Below are 26207 nucleotides of genomic sequence, written 5' to 3'. Positions count from 1 at the left end.
CAGATTGTTGGGAACGAGATGGAATTCCCAGAATCTGAACTCACGTTTCTGTCAGAGAAGATAGTTGATTTTGATGGTTTGAAAGCTAATGGTTTCGACGTTAAGCCGTACTTTATCACTCAAGGTTGGGATAAGTATTTCGACATGCTTAACGGTCCTATCTACCCAGATTTGTTGAAGAAATTCTGGATGAAAGCTAAGGTGTTTGACAAGCATGAAGCTAAGAAGGAAGAGCTTGCTGCAATAGAAAGGAATCCTAGTCTAAAGGGTAAAACTAGGAAGGAAATGGGTTTGCTGGATTATACAGGTGTACAGATTAGGTCAAATATCTGTGGGATGAACATGGCACTCTCGCCTATTCATTTCAATGCTCTCCTTGGTCTGCCTAACTCTGGGATAGAGTTAGATGTGTTTGAAAAGGATACAAGATTCAGAGATGATCTTCTGCATCTCATATGCACAGACTTCTCCTTAAAAGGGAAAGTAAAGGGTTTGACTGATGAATGTCGAGTTCTTTTCAAGATCATCATAGCAGCTATCAGTCCAAGAGTTGGAGGGACTGATACAATCTCCTGGACTCATCGTCATCTGCTGTATTTCCTTCTGACAGGAAAGAAGGTAAATCTTGGAGATTACTTCTTTGAAAGGATTTGTGAAGCAATTTTTGCAAGTAAATCTCAGAGGAAAACTACTATAGTTTATCCTAGGTTGTTGTCAGACCTTCTGCATCAAGGTCATGTTGTTCAGAACCTAAAGAAATTTCACCCAGAGCTTGTGGAGAAGAAGTTCACTCCTGAAATTCTTCATGCTAGTTTCCTTACTAAGATGCGCCTTATTGCTTCTAAGCCTGTTGCACCTCCACAAGAGATATCTACTACACTTGAAGATCGTCTGTATGTAGAAGGCTACCCAGTTATCTCTGAAGCTGATGCTGAGCATGTAATTCAGGATTACTTGGAAGTGCTCAGACAAGAAGGTTTTGTTGTTGACAGGAGTATGATTCCTCCTGCTCCTGCAAATCAGTATAATCCTTCTAGGAAGCAAAAGAGAAAGGCTGTAACTCAAGAGGATCTACCCAAGCCAGATCTTTTGGCTCAGAAGAAGGTTAAGGTTGAACAATCTATGGCTGAGCAAAGAACTAAGAGGAAGCATGAAGAAACTGCAAGCAAGGCTGCTGCGGGAGCTTCTAAAAAGCCTATTGTTATTGAGGAAGACAGTTCATCTGAAGAATCTGAGTCTGAAGATGAAACTGAGTCTGATGAAGAGACAATTGCTGAGAGACTTCGTAGAAGACCTGCTCCTATTTCTAAAGATAAAGGTAAGTCTTCTAAGTATGTTTTTAATGAAAATGAGATTGGAATAGGTTACACCAAACCTCTCAGAACCATTTTACCAACTTCTGATAATCCAACCTCTGATAACCCCTTATCTGAACTTGAAAAACATCTGAGCCCTGACCCTCTCAATAATCACCCTCCTTCTCATAAAACTCAACACAAATCTAACTCACCTCCTAAACCTACATCACCTCAACCTCAACCTGACATTCCACCATCTGAACCTCAACCAGATATTCCTGTCACTAAACCAACCTCTCCCACAAAACAATCCTCTCCACCTCCTGAACCAACCCCTGCACACAAATCTCCTGAACCAACCCCTGAACAAATTGCTCCTGAACCAAACCCTGAATCTAAATCCCCTGAACCATCTCCTGAACATATTTACCCTGAATCAACTTCTGACATTTCATCATCTGAACCAACCCCTGAACCCCATCCTAACCCAAGTGCTGAACATGTTTCTCCTGAGCGTATTCACACTTGTGCTCCCAAGCCTTCAGAGGCAGAAGTTGTGATCTTTGACAACCCTACTCCTGAAATACCTACTCTCTCTACCATTCCCAATCCTTCACCCTCTTCATCCAACACTTTTAGTAATCTATCCACTCAATTTCATGAAGACTTGCTTAGATTATCTACAATAAAGGACAGGTTCTTAGTTTGTCCTTCTGATGTGGACCTCGAAGTATCAAGCATTAAGGCAAGGATTTGCAATGCTTTGGATGTTGCTGCTGCAAAGGTTAAGGCTGTTATTGGTAAGCGGGATCTGGAAGGTATAAGCTTCATGAGGGACAGTCTGGCTAGGGCTGAGTTGAAAAGGTTAACGCCATTCAATCATGAAGAGCATGAGCGTGCTAAACTTGTCGCTATAGCTGCTGCTGTGAGGCGTATGTCTGAATTCAAAGATTGCTGGGTTGATTCTACTCTTCTGCAAAGTCTTGAGGATCAACGGATTGAGCATGAACGTCTGGAAGAAGCTGCTGCTAGAGTTGCTGAGTTGGCAAATGAGCTACATAATGAGGATACCACAGGCGATGATGTACTGGATGTGCTTGCTTCTCAGAATCAAGAGGATGTGCTGATGATAGATTATCCAGAGGAAGGTGAACCCTCTGATAAAGGCAAGGCACCTTTGGTTGAAGAACCAGAACCTGTGATTGAAGATCAAGCTCCTGCTGTGGCAGATCAGTTGCAGATATTTCAAGAAGCCCTGAGGGAACAGCAAGAAGGTCTAGAACGCCAGAGAGTTGCTCAAGAGACATTGGAAACCAAGGTGGATGGTTTAGTTTCCAATGTGGGATCTTTGAATGATAAATTCGACCAACTCTTAGCCTTTCTTAAGAAACCCTAGGATTCTCTGCACATGTTTTTATGCTTTCTTTTTATCCTCTGAACAATTTTCTTTTAAGTTATGTTTGATTTTTTATCATTATGTGGTTTGTTATATGTTTTGTTTGTTTTGCTTGTGATTACTTTCCTTGTTAAATTAGAACATAAGAACAACAAGATGCTTTCTAAAAACAAATTTTTTTATTAATGATCTGATAATGTTGAGTACATTGGTAAAAAGAAAAAGAAAAAGACAACCTAATCCTAATCAGATGGATAAAACTCAGAAGAAATCTCTGATTTCTCCTCAGCATCCTCTGATGAAATTTCAATGGGATCTGGGTTTTGCTCTTGTTCTTCTTCTTCTTGTTCCTCTTCTGGAACATAGCTAGCCAAGAACTCCACATAGTCAGCATCATCTTCATTCTCTTCAGCTTCAGAATCTGATGAGATGATTATTATCTCAGCATCTTGTGGTTGCTTGTTGTCTTCTTTCTTCTTCTCTTCGTCTTCGCGTTTCTCTTCGTTCTTCTTTCTCTTAAACTCTGCGATGCGTAAACTAAATCTTTTCATTCTTCCTACTTTCTCTTGCTTCACTTGTTTATTCTTGTTTTTACGAGAAGAAGGCATGTTAACTCGTTCATTTTTTATAAACCTTTGAGCGCGTTGGTTTTCGTTTTTGAAATTAATTCACCTTTGTAACAACCACTCTTTTTTCTTTGACTATCTTGGTTATATAACTTTGTTTTACTTTTTGATAATGACAAAAGGGGGAGTAGTTACGCATTAATTGATATGTTCCAAAACTGAAACCACGCCTTTTATCTCGCTTTTATCTGTTAAGTTAAAAGTTGTTACTTTTAAGTTGTTTTACGTTTTTCAAGGTGGAGACTAAGTTAGTTGAAACTAAAATAAATTTCATAAGTAAGGATAAGTTAAGAGTGCAATTTTAACTTAGCCTTATGAGACTTAGGGGGAGAGCTTGCAAACCTCTCACTCTGAAGAAAGATATGAAATTTGTTTTATTTCAAAACATCTTAATCTTATACTAAATTAAAATATCATGGATAAAACATAAAGTTCAGACTTTATGGAATATCAATCTTAGGGGGAGCTTGCAAACCTCATAAACCTAAGAGAAACATGATAAGTTAATTTAACAACAATTGTCAATTAATACATATGTTTGTCATCATCAAAAAGGGGGAGATTGTTGGAACAAAATTGATTTAAAAATGTTTGCCCCTAAATCTATAAAGGTTTTGATGATAACAAAGTATTAATAAACAATTGGAAGGACTAAAAATTTATTTTAAGTGCGCAGATATAAGCATCATATAAGCTCTGAGTGGAGTTCAGAGGATGTGAATTCAGAAGTTCACAAGCGCTCAGAAGATGTTGGACTTCAGAAGTTACAACGTTCAGAGGATGAAGACTTCAGAACTTCTTGTCTGTCTACAAGCTTCATCAAACTCTGAAGATATCTTTGAAAGCTGTGAAGATTCTCTTTGCTAGTCAACTCTTCTACCAATGAAGAAAAGGACCTTTCAAGCCTGATCAGTTCAGCTACCTCTGCTTTGTCTGTCCTAACTTGAGAACGTGGGTCTTCAGTTTTGTTAGCTGAATAAGGAAAGTCCACTCTGCAGTAGTCAAAGTACCTGAAACTCTTTCTTAGTTTTGGATACAACCAACTGCATTAAGACAGACTGCTTGAAGACAAAAGGTTATCAACTTCAACGGTTCTTTTTTGCAACGACTCTTTTCTAGTGGTATATATACTAGAAGATTCAGCTACATCAAAAAAAATTATCATCAAGAATTGAAAGTGCGCTGAACAAACTCTGAACTCTGATATACAAGCTCTGAACCTCTTGTCAAGTGTTTTTGCACTTTAGCCAAATACTCTGTACTTTTTGTATTTGCTCTCTTTAGGTTCATCTAAGAGCACTTGTATATTTTTATATACTTTATTGTTACGTGTGTAACTTAAGCTTGTGTGCTTAAGTGTGAAGTCTTAAGCTTGTGTGCTTGAGCATTGTTGAGAAGTCTCTTGCTTGTGTGCTTGAGCAGGTGTAATCTTGTGTGATTATAGTGAAATCCCTTGGAAGTGCAAGGGGACTGGACTACTCTCGTTTTGTGAGAGGAACCAGTATAAATTGCTTGTGTGATCTCTCTCTCTATCTTGTTATTTATTGTGTTATTTTTCCGCTGCTAACGTAGTTGAGTTAAGAACTTGAAAAAGTTTTAACTTAGCTAAAACACAATTCAACCCCCCCCTTCTTGTGTTTTCACACCTTCAATTGGTCGATTATCAATTTATCATATAGTCGTTGAGAAAATGTCGCTTATAATATCTTTATAATATATAATATCTTTATAATATGATTCACTAGTGTCCGAACCCGTGCCAAGCACGGGTAAAAATGAGACTACAAAAATAAACATTTTAATGTTAAATTTTTCATAATTATCAAATAAAAAACTTCTTAATAAGTCACTAAATAATTTTGTCTTTAAAAATGTCAATTTTTCATTTGCATACAAATTAAAATGTTTATAAATAAATAATAACTCTTTGACAAAAAAATAAAAACTTAAATTTCCAAATAAAATTTAATTTGGACCCAAAATATCAATTTTAGAACGGATAACGTAAATTTTACTTTGATGAAAATATAGAGATCAAATATACGTTTAAATTAAGTTTAATTATAAAAAAAACTTAACACAATTCAAATAATAACTGTCTGAAACTTCAACTACAAATAAAAAATATATTAGTGAATTTATAATGCTCAAATAATTATTATGATATTACACATACTATTGTTTGGTAGATATATTTCAAAACAAAAAACATCACAAGGTTAATACCAAATAAAAAAAATATATCATCAACGGTGTTTAAAATATGTATATTTGAATAATTCATGCATCTTTGTTATATCAATATATGGTCTTATTTAAATTTTTTAATTTCATCTTCCTTTTTTTTTTTTGCAAATAATTTCATCTTCCTATTGTTTAATCCTCATTATCATATGCAATTTTGAAATTCTTGAATTCATTTGAACAAAAACATCGTTTCAAAAATATTGGTTTCATTTTTTCTAATGAACAAAGAACATGGACAAATTCCTTCAAAAAAAAAATGGACAAATGAAAGTTTTTTTTAAAAAATTACATTCACAAATTTTTAATGGCCCGCTTGTCAATGCCCTTTGGTAGATAATACAAAAATTTCAGTAATACTTGAACAACTTTTTGACAAAGTTGAAAATCATGAACTCTAAAATGCTAACTTTGTATTTGGGTGTTTATTGTTGCCTCAAATCAAGTGATTAAAGTCTAGTATATTATTCAATTGAAGTGAGACATGATCCTTATTTAAAAAAGAAAGTGAGAAATGAGCTATTTTATTATTGATAAATAATAAATAATAATATATGTTGAGACATTCCAATATGTAGTTTTCATATATTATCACTTATATACTTCGATAGGAAAAACAACTTCACAAAGGGTAAATCCAGTGACATCAATCAACCACTTAATAATACCACAAACACTATATACATATATACTAACATATAGGAACAATAGACCAAAAATGAATTCCTCATCAAGCTTGAATGTATTTGAAAATAACATCGGCGAACCCTTTGCATTGAACTTGAGAAACAATAACAGTAAAATCTAAAATGACATTAAAATCTAAAATCGAGTCATGGATAGAATAAGTTATTGCATATCTCTGAAAAAATAGTCAAGGTTGCCCAAATAGAGAAATATTTACAAATCATGTTTTAAAAAAAGAAAAGGAAACAAAAGATATGTCTAAATGGTAGCATGATATGAAATCATCCTAGCCTATATATATATATATATATCTTGCTAGTTCTACCTACCGAAAGAATCATGGAACCATCTACTTTGTTTCCATGGGTGTATAGCCCATCATTGCTGAGAATTGGTTCTATTTTCAATTCAAAGACAGTGAAAAAATTAAAAAAGTACAATATACATTATCAAAGGATGAGGTAAAACAAAGGTAGATGAAGACCCAAATACAGTATATGCATAATTTGGAAATGTGTCCTAAAATAACAATATAAAAGTTACTAAATGGCGAATGATGTTATCAAATACTTGAAGCAATGAAGAAAAAAAAAATCTGGTCGCACATGTAAAGGAAAGCCAATTGGGTTTTACCTGCTTAGGCTCAAGAAGGCATGAACTGCACACAATATTGAGCAATATACTTCAGTGTGTAATAATGTAAAAGCAACCTTTATGAGATAAAAAAGAGAGTAAAACCAGCTGTCATAAATACTTGAAGTATCCAATTATCTAGATAAACTACATCTTCATTATTCTGTCACCTTTTAATGCTTATGTTTTTTAACAACACAACTCTGATTTCAAAGACATTCATGAACACAGACCTCCAACATGTGCATCAACTCAGAATTAGGAATTACAGTTTTTAAAAAACACTAACACAAGCATTGAATGTGTGCATGTGTGCAAAGAGAAAAATGAAACATGAGATAAAGCTTCTAAAATCATCACCTGAATGAGACCCTTCATGCGCCAGACCGTGTGCTTCATCAGTACGATTTATGGATCATCGGGATGCAATGAGCGTAGCTCCTCTCTGACAGATTCTAGGCTATCATTGTGCTCATAGGATAGTTGAACCGCTTTAATCTCTTTTGTAGCCTCGTCCAGTCTACCCAACACTGCTCAAGAGTCTCCTGCATTTGCAGTATAGAGCTCTCCGTTATATATTACGCCTACCCAACAGCAAGATCCAACCGAAGCTAGTTGTGGTTTGTGCTGCGATTGCTTCTTTACCAGAGCAAGAAATTCTTCTTCTGTTGCCAAAAATGCTTTAGTGATAACATCTGCTGACATTCCCTGATTTTCTGAAGTGAACTCTGCATTTAGATCAGCTAAGAATTCAGAAAACATATTAACCAAGTAAAGGAATAAAAAGCATATAAGTATAGGAAGGAACAAAAAATATATCAATCATTTACGTCACTATACTTGGGCTACAATTTGAGCGAGCAGGTTAAATAGATAAAATAAATATTCTGCAAAGTCAGTGGTCTATCGGCCACCAAGAGCAAGTGCCTAGCGGTGACAGTTTGAAAACAAATTTTATAACCAATGATCAAATCATTTGATCACAAAATCAGTTCATCCCGTTGAAATTAGTTACAATCCATTGGATGCCATCCACATATAATTCCATAAAGATAAAAGAAAAATATCATAAAGATCCTGAACAATAAAGACGAAAACAATCATACATTGACACAAACTGTGCATTTTAGAAATACGTGGATAAAAAATTAATCATACATGGCACTCGGCATTTTGCAAAAACAATAATTAAACCTTATCCCACCATCTATGTGAGTTACATAAGTTGAACAACTAACAAAAATCAAAGTTTCAATAAAACTATTGATAGATGAAAAGAAGAACGAAACCCTTTATAGCTAAAGATGGTAAGGGTGAGAAATCAAGTTATGCCAATTAAGACCACCACTCATGGAATTTGAATCATTTTTCAATTAAACAATGATAGCCAATTAAAAAAGTAATTGGAGGTTCTTTCAAAACCAAACTATAATTTAAAGAAACAACTTGCAAATAACATTCTTAGTTTCCTATTTTTCTAATCATACCTTTCTTTTATCAATCTTATAGATTTCTGATTCATAATGTAATTAGTTTCATCGATTTGTCACTCACCATGATCATCTTGAGCAGCTTCTCTTAGCGACTTATCATCTCACGATATTGCTTAGCTTTCTTCGTGCCAATCAGAGAGATGACTGCGTAAAATGCAAATATCAGAGATATTGATGTTCGAAATTCAAAGTCTTCTAAAGGATGACTTTCAAGTATACCATAATGGGGTAATAAGTTCAAATATATAGCATGTGGCAAATTAGACAAAACAAATCAATGTAACCACATTCAATAATGGAAGAAACATCTGAATTCTTCATGTTGTACTTCAACTGCTAAAAATATCATATTGACTATGCCATTTACTCAACTTACATCCTCATAGTCTACATATATAGATTAAAAATGTCAGTCTACATATATAGATTAAAAATGCCCATCTTTCTCAAGTAACATGATTTTACCATGAACTGTATCAGCAAAATGGTTAAGATGGACACTGAGATATTTACATAAAAAAAATAGTAACAACAAAAGAACTATCAAATCTCAATGATTCATAATCCAAATACACCGATCATAACCAAATCATGAGATATGCCAATCATAACCAAATCATGAATCCGCATAAACATACCAATAATTAGTTTTGCAAATGTTGTATATTGCAATCCAAAGGAAACTTGGACAAAAGAATATGATGCAAACATACATTTTCATACTCGTTTCCATCATAGCAATGGTAAACTATATAAATAAGCTTTAACTCGATTTCTTTAAAAAGATAAATCGAAATTACAGTGGCAAGAAGCAAACAAAAATGTTGCAGTAAAAGCAAAATGAAAATAAAAAGATTGTCACTCGTTTGTACCGTCTGACAGGGCGGGGACGATGAAACTTGGGAAAATTAACGACTTGAAGACAGAGATGCTGCAAAGTCGACAGAATCTATGGCATATGAGATTATTACTGACCACACTCATAAGTAGGAAAATTAAGACAGAATCTGACCTTCAACTTAGACATAATTGCAACAACACTTTCCTTAGATGAAGCTTATAATATTATAGCCCTCTTTAACTTTGTTGCTTCTTGAAACTCTTCCTTCTCAGTTACTATTAAAAAAAACTTTGAATAAGAAGAAAGCATGTTATGATAGTTGGTTATAGTCACCATGATCACATAAATAGGTTCCAAAATCATAGCCATTTTGAAAAGATCGCAAATAACCATATAAATGGTTATAGCTCAAAGATTTAACGGATACGTACATACACAAAAGTTCAAAAAGGAAAACAAATTGAATGCACCGCTTCAATTATGTTTGAATAAATCGTGCATAAATGAATAGAAAAAATTCAATGACCTTAAATGAATAGATGAAATGGTCAAATTTTGGATTATAAAAAAGAACTTCGTTTAGCACTATACCATGTGAATGTGAAAGAAAACAATCCCAAGTGAGTTTTTAGCATGAATACCTCAGACTCAACCGCATAGTAAAGCTCAAAAATGATTTTGATGGCTTAAGGAAGGTTTCTCCAACACACCACTCACCTATCCAAAAAATGCATCAGGTATCACCAAGACAATTTGAACCACTTTAAATGCATTATCAGATATGCAACTAAAAGTCCCACAAAACAAAACATCAAACAAATATAGAATGAAGTATAAAAATTAACTACCAAAAAGAACTTATTTGCCGGAAAATTTTAACTTCATAGGCATTACAGTTTTGGTAGCTGACTACATTATTCAGTCATCATTCCTCCCACCTCCTTCCATATTGTTCTTCCGGACTGCTTTTTTGCACCATAGCTTCTAATAATGATGAAAATCCACAACAACATTTTATCAAACACATGGTGTACATATATAAAATCGAAATAGAACAAAATAAAATTGAAATAGATGAGTAAATTCTAGCATAACAAACAAACAAAACTGTAATATATAAGCATAAGCTACATATGTTTGCATTAAACAGAGATAATTTCAGTGGAAAGAACAAAAAGAGATTGCATTAAAAGGAATAAAAGATAATTGCATTAAACAGACAAATCAAAGATAAAGAAATCAGGAATTAAATGCATGAATGAATGGTAAATTTCATTATTCAATCAAAAAGAAATCAGACCAATCACAATAGCAAAAGAATTGGTACCGAAGATTTCATTATTCATCAAAACAAAATCAGAGCAATCAGAGCGAGGACAACGATAACGGCGCAAGGCGACTGACGCCACCGACAAAGGAGAGAAGATGTAAGGAAGACAGCGGTGCTGGGATGTGCGAGTATGACGAAATTTCAGGATGAAGACGGTGTAAAGCAGACAAAGGCGAAAGACGTGAGGAGGATGGTGGTTTTATGCTTGAGGCGGAAGACGACCAGAAGAAGAGAAACACATCACGGTGAGTGGTTTAAAAAATAAACCGTAAACTGATGCGGAGAGCAAGGATCTACAATAAGTGACAACTTATGAGAATATTTGAATTTTGTGTGGCCAATAAATATGTGATTATATTTGAATTAAATGTGAGGAATGAGGTTGAATGAGGAGAGGAGAGAGAAAGGGAAATATGTCTGACTTATTACATATTATAGATTTTAGTAACTTTTAATAATTGAAAATTCATCCATGTTCCAATACGTAAAAAGAAAAAAGAAGAAGAACTTCAATTAATGGACAAGTACTATCAAATAAGTCTATTTTTTATTTTGGGTTATAGTATACTTCTTTCGTCTTAAAATATAAGTAAAAATAGTCAATAAAAATTTATGTATTTATTATAACATATCAAATAATTTTCAATTTTTTTTTAAAAAAAATTATGGATGATTTATATGATATAAACTTTTAATCCAACGGTAAATTTTATAAAATTCGTATTCATTATAATAATATTCGCAACTTATGCACTAGAAAAAACTTGATGAAATCTTCCATCTTAGCCAAAGCTCCTTTTCTATTGTGTCTAATTGTGTTGGTCCTTTCACTTGTACAAGCTTTCAGGTTTCAAGTTATGGAAAAATGTCTAGTTACCTGGTGGAACTGGCTTGAAGATGGAGCGCCTTAGTAGTGGTAGACACATTGATTGTTTGCGAGAGAAAAATGTTATTTCTGAAACTAATTTTTATTTAAAAAATATATTAAATCATATTAAAAAATGAATGATCCGGTTGTTATGTGTATGAAAAGAAATTGCAATAGCACACACGTGGACCAATAAATGAGCTGCGGGAGTGCACGCCTGGGTAGACGAACCGGCGGGACGTTGCCATTGGCCCTTCATGTATAGGATTGTCTTCTCATACAGGAAATCGTACAGGCTCAGAAGCTCATAGTCGCACACCAACCAAAGACTAAACTAAGGCTGCTACTGAGGAAGAAGGAGAGGCTAACGAGATAGGGGCGACAAAGCGAGGGGATTGAGCTTTTCTCCTAGCACAAGAGTTTTCGTCGCTGGATTAATTTAAGAAACTAAAGAGGATATTTAAATAAGATTCTTTTGTTTCTCTTGCTTCATTTTTTTTGTTCTAATTTGATAGCAAACTCCCTTTACCACATTTTGCTGCTAATAGAGGAGGCTAATCCCATGAAACAACTTTGAACCAGGCATAGCAAACAAGAGAACTGAACAAAAACATAACGCAAACCTTGAATATGTTTGCAACATAGTTAACAAGTAGCACAGGCCGATGAATCTGATTCATTCTTGCATTCAAGTAATCACATTAAAAAGAGTCAAGAGAGACCATAACAATATATATAACATAAACTTGCTTATCATTTTTATAGCAATTGTTTGTTGTTTACGGCGTAATTAACTTTGATTATCATTTTTATGCTACACTCATGAGAATTTGAACTTTGATTATCATGTTCTTAAAACTAATATACAATCAAAATTATTTAATAATAAGAATATTCTGCACTCTATCAAATTTGTATTGAATGAGAATATCTTGTTCATTGTGTTCTAGGGGTTATGATATGAGACACAAATCGTTTTTGGGGCTGATTGTGGTCGGTTGGACCTGTGAAAAACAAACTTATTTTCTGGAGTCAGGTGAAAAACACCGTGTATTTGGTTGATTAGCATTGATAATGTTGGTTCATTGCTTGTAAGATAGTTTTTTGACATGTGTTTTCCTTATCAACATGCAAATCGTTTTGGGCAGATTGTAGTCGGTTGGACATGTTATCTATTTTAAAATAATTAAATAATTAACAACTATTAACAATTTTCTTTGTCTATTTTAACAATTATTCATATTTTATCTATTTTAAAATAATAATCAACATACAAATCGTTTTAAATATGTATTTTTATTTATTTTGTTTACAAAAATAAACACGTGATCCATTGGATTTTAGAAAAGAAAGTTAGATGGAGGGATTGAATACAATCTATTAACAATTATATAGTAAATTGGATGGATTGGATGAATTTATTAGTTGGTGGATTGGATAGATGATTCATTAATGGATCATTTCGCCACCCTTAGTGGTAGGGTTGGGAATAGGCCAAGCGGCCTACAGGGGCCTTCGGCCTGGCCTGTATAAGCCTGGCCTGACCTGGCCTGGTTATTAAAAATGTCAGGCTTAGGCTTTGAAAACGGCCTGTTTACATAAATAGGCCAGGCTTAGGCTTCTAAAAAGGCCTACGAAGCCTGATAGGCCGGCCTGTTTATAATAATTATTATTTATATAATATTATTATTTATATCTTATAAAAAAATATTATTTATATAAATATTATTAGCTTTTAATTATTGCGACTTTTCGTAATCGTATTTGTTATTTTATTAGTTTTTAATTATTGTGTTAATCATATTATTAGCTTTTTCTTAATGTTGTAGAAATTATAAAAATTTAAATGTGAACTTTTGAAGACCTGTTTAGCCTATTTAAAAAAACTATATAGAGAAGCTTTAATGTAACACATACTTTTAAACAGGCTACAAGGCCAGGCCAGACTTTTAAAAGGCTCAGGCCAGGCCAAAAAAATTAACATTTGATAGGCCACAGGCCAGGCTCAGGCCTGAAAAAAAATCGTAGGCCAGGCTCAGGCCTGTCAAGGCCTGGCCTGGCCTGGCCTGTTCCCAACCCTACTTAGTGGGTTAGCTTGGATTGAATTTATTTTGTACTGTATAATGTTCTAGTTTTGGAATCGGATTAGTATCGTGGGATTCCAAAAACTTACAAACGGATAAGCAAAAGAATTAATAGATGGAAATTTATGTGGGAGACAAAACATATAAGGAATTATATTTTGATAAAATAATAAAATATTATAAACTTTTATGCAATTATTCAAGTATAACAAGTTACTGAATAAATAATAGATACATAAATGTAACATGGTTTCATAAAAATAAAATAACATGGTTAAAATTTAAATTACAATCACTTTATATATTTTTTTTACAATACAACCACTTTATTTTTTCTTACAGACAACCACTTTATATTTCAATCATATATAATATTCATTCTCACATGACATGCATGATTTAAAGAGTCAGTTTATTATATGGAAAAAAATTAGAGAGATATTATTCTTAACAAAATATATTGATGGGTATATTTGTTGAAAAAATTAGGATTTCTCAACATGTATAATTTCAAACAACACCAATAATATTTGTTATTGAAATGCATGACTATAGTCATATTAATTCACGAGAACGAGAAAATATCAATTGAGTGTGGATTATCTAATATTAAAAATAAATAAAAAATTAGCAAAAAAATGTTTTTTTTTATTTAAAATTAATACCATACTAATTTTTTAATGTTTTATTTAATTAATTTTCATAACACTTAAATTTCTAGATTATATATATATATATATATATATATATATATATATATATATATATATATATATATATATATATATATATATTATGAGGTAAACTCTACGAGTTTACGTTTCGATTCCACCTAGACTAAATGAGTTGATGTACAAATTCGATTCTGACAACCTTGCTTCAACCACCTCACTTACTTCATATACCTGTCAAGTTTTAAAACAGGGGGATCAATTCTTCAAAATAGTAAAAATAGGAGGACTAAAACTACAATTAAGTTTAACTTTTTTATTTTTTAAAAAATAGAGCAAATTACATCCTCTCGCTTGAAAGAAGCTTTAATTACATTCTACATTCCTCTTAGGTTAAAATTTACACTTTAAAACATTTTAACATATATATATATATATATATATATATTGTGATAATTATTAACTTTTAATCTACTATTTATGTCCAAAAAATAAATAAAAATTAAGTCATCATTTAAGAAATTAATTTTCCTTTAGTTTTTTAGGTAAGCTTAAAAATTTTAATAAACTTAAAGTAATACTTTTTAAGGTAAGTTAAAATAATACATAAATACTTATTTATTTGCATAAACTATTCCACATAAGCTAAAAAATAATACTTTTTTTTTTAGGTAAGTTTAAATTTTTTAATAAACTTAAAGTAATACTTTTTGAGGTAAGTTAAAATAAGTGAATTCAAATAGGCCATTAAACATCTCTCAAGAGAAAAAAAATGTAATTTACTTGAAAAATTATTTTATATTTATTTATTTAATATAATTTAAACAACTTTTTCTTAAAAAAATAAATTAATTAAAAGCTCAAAACAGATTCTCAATTAATACTACAATTTTTGCTAATTCTCATTTTCCTTTTAAAAATATAGTTGTAACAAACAAATAAACTTTTAAAAAATTACTATTATTATTATTATTATTATTATTTTATTTTGTTGATAGACGAAATGACAAAACAATTACTAAGATGTGAACCTCGGTCCTAAGATCCAACACTAGCAATTTCGATATTTTTATCGATTGAATTATGATTCGTGGACTATTATTATTTTATCTTACAAGATAATTTATTTGAGGAATAAGTAATTAACTAGAAGCGATACTCATAATAACAGCAATAAAATAAAATAAAAAATGGAAAAATTACTGTATAACGTTAGGTCGTTAGTCAATGAATTGTTAAAGATAATAATAATGATTCATCCATAATTATTCATTCATTAATCTGAAAGCACTTCGCACACGTTAATCTCAGAAAGTGATTCTTGTTATCGCGTTACATTCGAAATCGATTATGCTACAAACGCACTCCATCTTCTTCCTGCTCCTAAGTTGATCGGTTTCTGTTAGAATTTGGATCGGATCGAATTGGATCGGATCGAATTGGATCGGATCCAGTATGTCCAATTCTCTACCCTACTCCAGAAAAGATGTTGACTATGATAACGCTAAATTTCGTCACCGTTCATTCTTCAAAGTGAGTTTCAATCTTCACTATTCAATTTCATTATTTTTGCTGATTAAGATTAAAATTCGGTATTAGTTTTTATTAATTTAATTAATCTTTTCAGTTTGGGAATTGTTTAGAATTAGTTACTTGCTATGTTCTGGAATATTCTGAGATATACTTGTTTTAATGTGAAATGTGAAATTCTAGTTTAAACTTGCTCCAATGTGTGCATGTGCATAACTAACTAACTAACTCAAGACTGTTATGATTAGATGAGATGATACGAGTCTCTTTCAGCTTAGCTGGTAGTGTCGGTTCAAATCATTCGAGTTTTGTGAATATACTAACTTTAAAATTCTAGTTTAGATTTATTATCCATAACTAACACACGACAGTTCAAATGAGACGAGATGTATAGGAGTCTCTTTCAACTTAATTACTAGTCTCGGAATCAATTCCGAGTCTTGGGAATGCACTGGCTTTAAAACTCTTCACGTTTTCGCTCTAATAATGGTCCTATCCAGCTCGGGAAATTAGCATATGCAGTTGCGAGCATATCCTGTTTATACAACAAATTTTTTTGTTTATAACTAAAACCGCCTATAATCTTTTTTCGCGTGCATATCCTAGATCTTTCAAGTTAAGATTTATCATCCATAACTAACACATGAGTGTTCGTATGAGATGATATGATATGAGTTACGTTCAGCTTAGTTAGTAGTCTCAAGTCCTGTGAATGCACCAGTTTTAAAACTCTTCACGTTAAGATTTGTCACACATATGGTCCTATCCAGCTCGAGAAATTAGTACATGTAGATGCACGTGTTTATAATCTTTTTTCGCGCGCATATCCTAGATCTTTTAAGTTTTACCGAATTCTGACGTGTTGTATTAGTTTGAGGAGTGATTTCTTTAGAATATTATCGTTCTTGTATTAAATGTGTTTTATGTCGTTTACTGAAAATTAAAAGGAAAGAGACAAATGATTGTGTGCTACTTCTTTATTTTCCAGGTTATTACTCAGAGCTTCCTCACCAGTAACCGAAAGCGCGATTGTATTAGCTGTAGTACCGGAAAGTTTCTGTTTTTGATATTGATTTTTGGTGTAGCATACCTTATGCTGACACATGATACAATTCCAAGTCGTGTAGTTTCTCGAGATCAAGTATTTGGAATTAGAAAGAATGAAGATAATAACAGCAGTACTCATGATGCTGGGAGATTAAAGAAGTTTTGGAGACGAGCGCCAAGACTTCCTCCTCAATTACCACCTGATACTAAAGTGAGTACTAATGGTATTAACCATGTACCTGCAACACTAGACGACAAATCATTGTGGATTACTAGGCAACAAAAAGTCAAGGAAGCTTTTACTTACGCGTGGTCGGGATACAAAAAATATGCCATGGGTTATGATGAACTTATGCCAGTTAGCCAGCGTGGAATTGACGGATTGGGGGGATTAGGTGCTACGGTAGTGGATGCTCTTGATACAGCTATGATAATGGGTATTGATGAAGTTGTTGCTGAAGCGGGCTCGTGGGTTGAAGAACACCTTGCCCAGAGAATTAGCGAAAAAGGCCAAGTAAATTTATTTGAAACTACAATACGGGTTTTGGGAGGGCTTTTAAGCGCATATCATCTAAGTGGCGGGGAAAAAGGAATGAACATAAGTCACGCAGGACCTAACCCGTCTGTTTATCTAGAAACTGCTAAGAATTTGGGCGACCGTCTGCTATCTGCTTTCACATCCAGTCCAACTCCTATTCCATTTAGTGACGTTGTTCTGCATGACTCGTCAGCACATCCAGCTCCTGGTGGACTGAGTAGCACATCAGAAGTTTCCACCTTGCAGCTTGAGTTCAATTATCTCAGTTCTGTATCTGGTGATCCGAAATATGGTATGGAGGCAATGAAAGTCATGGAGCACATAAAATCTCTTCCAAAGATTGAAGGACTAGTTCCTATATACATTAGGTATGGAATTAGATATATTTTAGTTAGTGTATCTGGACATCAATTCTCGTTTGAAATAATTATTGATAAATAAACCTTTCATTTTGTTTGTGTTCAATTGCTTCTTTTATTGCCTTAATTTTTTTTAGTCGCTTTCAGGCGTGGATCTTCTTTTCCTTTCTCAGTAGATTTCTACTAACACTTAGATATTTTATTAACTAAATGCAGCCCTGACTCTGGTCAGTTTATTGGACAAAATATTAGACTGGGATCTCGTGGTGACAGTTACTATGAGTACTTACTTAAAGTATGGCTTCAGAGTGGAACAAGTAGCGATAAAAATATATCATATTTATACGATATGTATAAGGAAGCAATGAACGGTGTTAGGCATCGTCTTGTTCAGAAAACAGTTCCAAATGGACTAGTTTTTGTTGGAGAATTGCCTGCTGGAAAAGACGGTGCTTTCAGCCCAAAAATGGATCACCTGGTAGGTATTGCTTCCTAATTTTGAATTTTTTCATTGTATGAAATTTATTTAGTGCTTTAGTTGATTGAAAATATCATTGAGTATACTTCACATGTGGATTTTTTTTTCTTAGAGGTTATCGAATTGTATTTATGTTCATGAAGTATCAGATGCAGTTTTGTTATTGCCTCTGATATTATGATATTCACAATTTATAGGATAGCTTTTATTATACTCCCGCAGAGACTTACTTTTGTCACTGTACTGTAGTTTATTATATGCCGGCATAATGCTAACTCAACTCATGCTCTGCTATGACCGTGGTTTATAATTCATTTCATAAACGCTTCAAATATCTCAATAATATGTTTTATGTGTGAGGAACTGGAATTTATGGTAATGGGAAAGCATTTTGATTATTTACAAATTGAGCAGTCATATTACATTTTTCCACATAATTGTACTAAAAAATGGCAGTTGAATAAAAATTGAGCCGATATTCTGTGGTCAGTGTCACAAAATAATGGCAGGAAAATAAATATCACCACTGTCATGTGCTGAAAATGTGATATGGTGATTGGTTCAGGATATTTACATTTGCAATAACAGCATTACTTATGAGCTGTAACTTAGATGAATAACAAATTAGCAGTTTTGTCTGATAGAAAGGGATGTTTCCATCCTGCATGTTAACTGATTATAAATGTTAATTTGTTACTGCCCTCTCTTTTTTTTCTCACAAAATTTCAATTATGCACTTTGATATTTTTAATTTTTTTATAGTAACTGTTAGAATATATGAAAATATTTTAGAATATCTTGATATTCAATTAAAATATCTTAGTTTATCTCCTAGGATTAATTTCATATCTTGTAGAATGTTATATTTTAGATTTTTTTTCAAGATTATTCTCTATAGTTCTTAGTTATTAACTTGATATTTTTCTCGATTTTCCTCTTTATTAAGGATCGGTGTTTAGTCTTTTGCATCAAATTATTATCGATCATATTAACTCATAATCATATACTCATAATCATATTTCACAAGTCTTTATACTCTCTCTTCTCCTGCCTGCTTTATCTAAAACCACAACTTCAACAATAACTAAGGAGTACATGGTTAATGTTGTTGACATTGACGTACTAACATTGAAGCAAACTTTGATGCTGTCTATTCAGGTTTGTTTCTTACCTGGCACTCTTGCACTTGGTGCCACTAAAGGCCTTACAAGGAAACAAGCAATGGCAAACAATATGCTTAACTCTGAAGACCTAGAAAATTTGAAGCTTGCAGAAGATTTAGCTAAAACATGCTATGAGATGTACTCAGTGACTTCAACTGGTCTTGCTCCTGAAATTGCTTACTTTCATACTAAGGTTAGTAGGAATTCTATGACATTTTGGACTCATTAAATGATAATAGATCACATTCAAAAGCAGCAACGAGTTTCATTATAGTCCTCTTATTTATGATGCTGCTCAAAAAGAGGTTTTTATTTTCTTTTTTCTTATGCTGCATATGGGAAGTTTTATTTTTTACTCCATTTATGTATTGTACAAATGGAGACATAACATGTAGCCTTTGGTGTATGCTTTTGATACCCAGGAATTTTCCGAACAAGGTCATGATGGAGGAAACAAGAGCTCAGAATATATGCATGATATCATCATAAGACCTGCTGACCGTCATAATCTTTTGAGACCTGAGACTGTGGAGTCGTTCTTTGTTTTGTACCGTATTACAGAAGATCTAAAGTATGCTTTCCCGTTCTTATGTATAAGATTACTTAACATTTTTATTTCTTGTCACCATACACAAGAAACAGTGAATATGGCGTAATTTATCTTTTTGATACTTTTCTAAAATAATCATATATTGTCTTGCAGATATCGTGAATGGGGTTGGCAAATATTTGAAGCCTTTGAAAAATACACAAAGATTGAAACTGGTGGATATAGTTCTTTGGACGACGTAACTGTTATTCCTCCTCCTAAAAGAGATAAAATGGAGACTTTCTTTCTAGGAGAAACACTTAAGTATTTATACTTGCTTTTTGGGGATATCTCCCACATTCCATTGGATAAGTTTGTTTTTAACACAGAAGCACATCCTATACCAATCAATTTGAAGAAATGAGTTTTATTCATTGAAGGCATACAATAGACGGTTTTGAGAAATTCAGATTTTGTTGGCACAGTGTGAGATGCTTCTTCGAAGTTACTCTACAATATCTGATTCCGAGCAAGATAGCTCCTGGTTGTAAAGGAATTAATTTAGCAAGACTCTCAGGAAAATAGAAACTATCCAATATTGTTTGAAACATGAAGTACATCAGCAAACATGTTGCAGAGACTGCACTCCATTATAAGATTATTTTCCTTGGATTTACAACCATACACTGTAAATTTTGTTTCAACAATCATAAACCAAGAGCAGCTTTTGTAATTGAATTGTATGATTTTCCAATAACTTTCTGGAATGCTTGGCATTTTCAAAAGTTGATTATACCATTGTCATTAAGTTCCTAAAGGTACTACAGTACTACTTATCTTCCTATCTAAATTGTTAACATCACAAATTCAAATTGTCACTTTCGCTTCCAAGAAAAAAGAGATGATCACCATCTCGAATGACATCAATGTCGTCTATCTCTGCATTCTCTTTATTAATTACTTTTGTGGGGTTGAAGCTGCCAAATTTTTCACCTGCAATTTTGCATGTATATAGTTAGATGTAGAAAGTAAGAGCAGTACAGAGTTATATTGTTCTGTGTTCACAATATTGCTTTTGATTTTTACAGCATCTCTCTTCCCTTCCCCTAGTAAAAACCATTAAAAGAAAGGGGGAAAAAAAAAACTGATATCGCTCTCTCTTCATTCTCTTCCGCATGTGTGTATGTGTTTGTCAAACTATTGTTCCTCAGTTATAGGTTCATAAATCATGATCAATTAATCTTTTTGGGATTTGGGTTCAATGCTTACCAGCAATTTTGAGCAGCTCTTCTAATGAATCAGGTAGAATTATCAGTTTTCCGTGTTGTCCATGTGAGCTACTTCTCCATCCACTTTGCGAATGGATTGTTACCCTCTTCTTGGTGAACCTTGCCATTTCTATTTCACTTGGACAATTGGAATTCCTTGAATTGTAGTCTGTGTATACATTCTCTAGTGGGAAGTTAATAGTTCTAATACCATCCTGTTTACTGTTTCTGGTTGAGCCATTCCTTCCAAGTTTAAGGATTTGTGGCTCCACTATCTCTATTCTATGTTCATCTGATTTCTTCTTGCTTTCGTAATTCATTGTATGGTCAGAAATGCTCTTGCTTTTTAACTGTTGTACTAGAGCTTTTGGTGTCCACCCTATGGCATCTGTGTTCTTTGCTTTTGCATCTCTTTCAAGCAGAATTTCAATAATGTCTAGTTTCCCCGTATGCGCAGTCAGTGTAGCGGTATGGAGATCTCTTTTGCAGTCTTCAGGTATCATATTATTAGGAACTAAATGAACACCATTAGTCACATTATGCAAATTATTCTCTGAGTCTCTGATATTTATGTTTTCTCTTTCATGCATTAAGGAACGTAAATTATTTTTACACTCTTGAGTAGAGCTTTCTATTGTGTTACCTCCATGAAGCAGTTTCTGTAGAACCAATCCAAGATCTGTGTGTGGATATTCAGATACGAACCGTGCACGCTCCCTTAATCTCTGTCAAATATGGATCACAAATTATTAGGATTACGAACCTACCATAATTTATACGATATATTCCCCATGTTTTGAGTTTAGAGGCTATAAATATCTTAATTATTACCATTGAAAGGTTATCCATTACAATCTGTGCATCCCCTGGATTTGCTTGTAATGCATTCATTAAGGTTGTACTGTTGAGTCTTAATATCTGAGAAAGCTCTATGGTTCGAACTGTGAAAGGCTGCGGTACATGATATAAAACTCCAAACTCTCCAAATGTGTCTACTGCAATTGCCTTGTCAAGAACCACCTGAATTGTTCATGTAGGGATAGGAAGTTATATTCAGTTGTTTCATTGTGTAATTTGAATAAAGAAAAAACATGTTCTGTTTGAGTATTATGACATACTTGATCATTCCCGTCAATGTAGTGAACGAGATTCTGCAAGATTTTTTGAATTAGTAGACATTCTCTAAGATTCATTTATTGTTACTACACTATGCATGCTGTAGTTAACTTACCACAGCCCCGGAAACCAGCACATAAAGGTCTGTAGGAGATTCATTTTGCAGTATCACATCTTCCTTTGGTGGGAAATACTCAGCTTTCATCTCTGAAACCTGTATTATTATGTTGTAACTTTAGGTCTTAATTTTTACTTAGCCAGAGAAGAGACAAAAAGTGAAAACAAACAAGACATGTAGGGTATTACCAGTTGGAGTAGGAAGTCGTGGGAGACACCTTGAAAGAGGTATACCTTCTGCACAACAGGAAAAAAGAGATGGTGTGCGATGCTTGAACGAATTGCCTTTGGAAGATCATTTAAAGTTTCTTGCTGCTTCATTCCTTCTGTTTTAAACCTCAAACATATGTGCGCCAACATTTGATTGTGCACGCGATGTGGCAGATGATTTCTTGAAGCAAACTCAGAAGCTGCTTTGACTGTATCCCGCTGTGACCAAAATGAATCCTCTCTTATTTAAAGGGAAGAAATAAATTTCCTCTTATCTGAACGAGTTTTTGTTTTAGAAAAGACACAATTAGCTATAAAAAAAAGTCGAAAGGCACATGAAACTCAGGAAGATTGTATTAGGTGCGCTGTTTCAAATATACTTGTCAATTGTGGGGCCTAGTCCGGTTTAGTCATGCGGTTCAACCAGTGAACCCGTGGTTTGACCAGACCAATGAGTCATTAAACCCATGACCTTGCCGGTTCGATGACCGGTCCGGTTTTTAGAACATTGGTTTGGATAGTGACTTTGGGGGGCATTGTTGAATGATAGTAAGAGTTTAGTCCAACACATGTATATATATAATATAAAACTATCACAGCAGGTGGCTGGCACGGGCGAATTGAGAGCAGTAGAAGAAGCTTAAGATTGAAAGTACTTACAAAATCTTGGGTGCGGCTCGTCCAGTGAACTACAAGGTTAGTCATGTTTCCAATGATGTATGATGTTAAGCCCAAGTTGAACAGCATGTAAGTGATATCAAACAGCATCTCTATGGTGTTCTCTGCATGTAAATCTCCATAGCCAGTTGTAGTAAGCGTGACGATGGACCAGTATATTGCAGTTACATATCTGTCCCAAAGACTTTCTTCTTTAAAATTTGGGTACATAGCACCTATCCAAGTTTTTCTGGAATCAGGATACACGTCTGCAATTACATAGTTAAAGCATCCTGCACAGTGTACTGCAAACAAGGTCACCTGAAATTTTTCGAAAGTGCCAATTCAGTTCTTGGGGTGTACCTTGAGATTGTAAAGGATGAAAGTAAGTTTATGAGGTTTAGTGGCTTACAGCAAAGAGCTTTGTGCATCTAACCCAAAAATAATTGAAGCGAATGTCCTTTTCGAGTCTGAAAGTAAGTAAGCATTGACATATTCTAGTAAATAGATGAGTCGACGAAACAAGAGCCATGAAGTTAAATATGATATGCTGGCAAACCTTGCAAAAAGAGAACTGACTCGGTTAAGACGCCATAGTCGCAACATGTTAAGAAGTTTGAAACCAAGCTCACTGTTATGATTAATGAAGAGGAGGCTAATGGACTCAAGTGGAGCTGTTGAGCAAATATCCAAAGCAAACCAGGTGGATATGTACCTGCATGTTTGTGTAGAAATATGAAATTAAGAAGGGATTTTGGCTATGAAGCACGGACATAGACACGGGCACCGGACACGACACGGCTAACCCGCGGAGTGTTCGTGCTTCATTTTTGGACATTCATTTTAGTTTTGAAGAAAGAAAAGTTTTATATATATATATATATATATATATATATATATATATATATATATATATATATATATATATATATCACCTGGTAGCAATTTTCTTTGGATCATCAATGACAAGATATGAATCGCTATCTTGGTATGCAACGAAGAATGTAAGCACTATGTCGATGGCGAAGAAGCCATTGACAATGTTGTCTAAGATGAATAGTCCATCTTCCTTATAAGTCAGAAAGGCAAACTCGAAGGGGCATATCCAAGCCGAGTATATGACTAGAACAACCAGTAACAACTCCCAAATCCTGTAATAAATTATATATGAAAACTTGAGAAGATTCAGGCACAATATTCATAAGAGTTATGTTATATTATGACTAAGTAAAAGGTCATCACCTATAATGAGGATTGAATGGGTAGATTACGTATTTTCGTGGTTTAGTTTCCTGGATTACTTGGGCGCCAAGAGACGGTAGAAGATCACTAGACAAAAAGCTGCTATGTGTATAACTTCCCATTTCCATTTCATCCAACCAGAATCTCTGGAAGAAGTTTTTGACACTGAAAAATGACATGTTTATGAGTTTTGAAATTGAATCCTCAAGGCTACAAAAGAGGTAGTAGTAGTAGTTAAGTTTTACAACTTATGTGGTTGAATCCTATGGACTTGGCCATATTTATAGTCATGTTTTTAAACATGACTATAAAGGATTAAGCAAGAAGCTTATGCATCTAATCTAATGACAAATAAATTTTAACAAGAGTGGTAAAAACGTGGAGGGAAAATCCTCCACTTTGTCTCAACAAATAAACATTGTGAAGAAATGAAAGAGAAGAAGAGGGAAGGGTGAGTCCTACTAGTGGCAGACAGAAGATTTTCTGATATATGTAATTGCAGACAACTTTTGTATCTCAAGGAGAGGGTACATAGAAGATAAAAATGGTGTTTCTTGTTCTATATAGGTTGCTCTAATGGTGATTTTAGTGGTGGAGGTTATATATAAAAATTGAAATATGGGCCCTATAGCTTTGAAGTAATAGATTCACTATGAAACATATTGGTTAGTGTTTAGTGTTTACATTTGTAATCTAAGGATAGACCAGAAAACCATAGCAGAATTAGTATTGATTATTGGTAAGTATCATATGTGGACCAATGATACTTTCTTTTAAGGGTTGCAACACACTAATACTTGTCTAAAACCCACTAACAAAAAATCATAATTATCTTAATCCACATTCATATGTTGATTAATCTCACTTATCTATCATGTTTTTCTCATTATTTGAATACGCCGACATGAAAATGTGACCTGATATTTCGCACTTGATTAGAGAGTTTCTTTTTCAACCCTTCACAATCTTTTCAGAAGTATACTTCCGAGAAAAAAAATAGTTCTTTTTTGTCCTCTGAAAGAATACTTCTTGAAAAAAGAATAATTTTAATAAAAATACCGATTTTCTCCTTCTAAAAGTATACTTTCAAACACGTGTATGGTTTCTTAGAAAACACGGAGGAAAGAAAAGCTCCATTTGATTAAGGGTAGTGTGGCCCACATATGATTAGTTGATGTTCTATTGCATATGGGTTCTATTTTGTGAGGTTAGAATGTTGATATATAATATGAAATTACATGGTTAAGATAACAATGTATAATCAAGAATTTTCTATCTATTCTCTCCATTCATTCTTTGTTTCCTTCAAGCCACATATTGATAAAAGGAATTATATATAATTTGTCTGATGTTTGAATATTTGATTGAAAAGAATAAAGCAAAAAAAAAAAATATCTTACTTTTGATTGGAGAAATTCCAAGTAATGTAGTATTAAAGTTAGTATAAAATACATATGTTGAATAAGAATTTCTTGAGATCTTTCACTTGTTAATTTAGCATGTGAATGATGTCCATTATCCAAGTACCGGTCCCTTATGAATATCTCACCAGAATCTTTCCAAAAGATAATGGATGGGAGAGCTAAACCCACTTGCTTGGGGTACAATACAGAGGTTGTGCAAAAATAGAATTTCTGAAAAAGCAGAAAATTTGCTGCCAAATAGGACTTTTGCTCTAAGATAGGGCAAATTAACAACGGTCCTTTCGGACGAATACAGCTATCCCTGGCCCAAAGTCAAGACTAACCGCTCGAAATATAAATTCATTTAAACGGTTGACCT

At 33.5% G+C, this 26207-nt stretch overlaps 2 protein-coding genes and 1 long non-coding RNA gene across 6 annotated transcripts; 1 reads left to right on the top strand and 2 right to left on the bottom strand.

Annotated features, from left to right (window-relative positions):
• Positions 1-6700: 6700 nt before the first annotated feature.
• Positions 6701-8867, bottom strand: LOC123898760. Its single transcript, XR_006805417.1, has 3 exons — positions 8439-8867; positions 7245-7612; positions 6701-6909 (listed from the first exon to the last, which is right to left on the bottom strand). It is a non-coding gene; the product is annotated as an uncharacterized LOC123898760 (long non-coding RNA).
• A 6448-nt stretch (positions 8868-15315) lies between these two features.
• Positions 15316-20619, top strand: LOC123895530 (mannosyl-oligosaccharide 1,2-alpha-mannosidase MNS3). Its single transcript, XM_045945923.1, has 6 exons — positions 15316-15704; positions 16690-17654; positions 17862-18123; positions 19282-19479; positions 19709-19857; positions 19990-20619. Exons 1-6 carry the CDS (start codon positions 15627-15629, stop codon positions 20237-20239), a joined length of 1902 nt encoding a protein of 633 aa, XP_045801879.1. The 5' UTR covers positions 15316-15626; the 3' UTR covers positions 20240-20619.
• On the bottom strand, positions 20431-25142 carry LOC123895529 (potassium channel KAT3-like). Of its 4 annotated transcripts, XM_045945921.1 has the most exons (13): positions 24888-25141; positions 24426-24590; positions 24119-24334; positions 23743-23898; positions 23596-23653; positions 23187-23504; positions 22506-22745; positions 22315-22413; positions 22202-22234; positions 21915-22103; positions 21727-21808; positions 21085-21597; positions 20431-20808 (listed from the first exon to the last, which is right to left on the bottom strand). In XM_045945921.1, exons 1-13 carry the CDS (start codon positions 24956-24958, stop codon positions 20675-20677), a joined length of 2274 nt encoding a protein of 757 aa, XP_045801877.1. In that variant the 5' UTR covers positions 24959-25141; the 3' UTR covers positions 20431-20674. The 4 variants fall into 4 exon arrangements, with proteins under 4 accessions (XP_045801877.1, XP_045801875.1, XP_045801876.1 ...); XM_045945919.1 differs by having other exon boundaries at positions 21085-21808; positions 24888-25142; XM_045945920.1 differs by having other exon boundaries at positions 21085-21808; positions 24426-25141.
• Between the last annotated feature and the right edge of the window lie 1065 nt (positions 25143-26207).

Source organism: Trifolium pratense, linkage group LG7, assembly GCF_020283565.1.
Source record: "Trifolium pratense cultivar HEN17-A07 linkage group LG7, ARS_RC_1.1, whole genome shotgun sequence".
Taxonomy (NCBI): domain Eukaryota; kingdom Viridiplantae; phylum Streptophyta; class Magnoliopsida; order Fabales; family Fabaceae; genus Trifolium; species Trifolium pratense.
The sequence above is the reverse complement of the archived record's forward strand: the minus strand, read 5'-3'. Positions and strand labels throughout refer to the sequence as shown.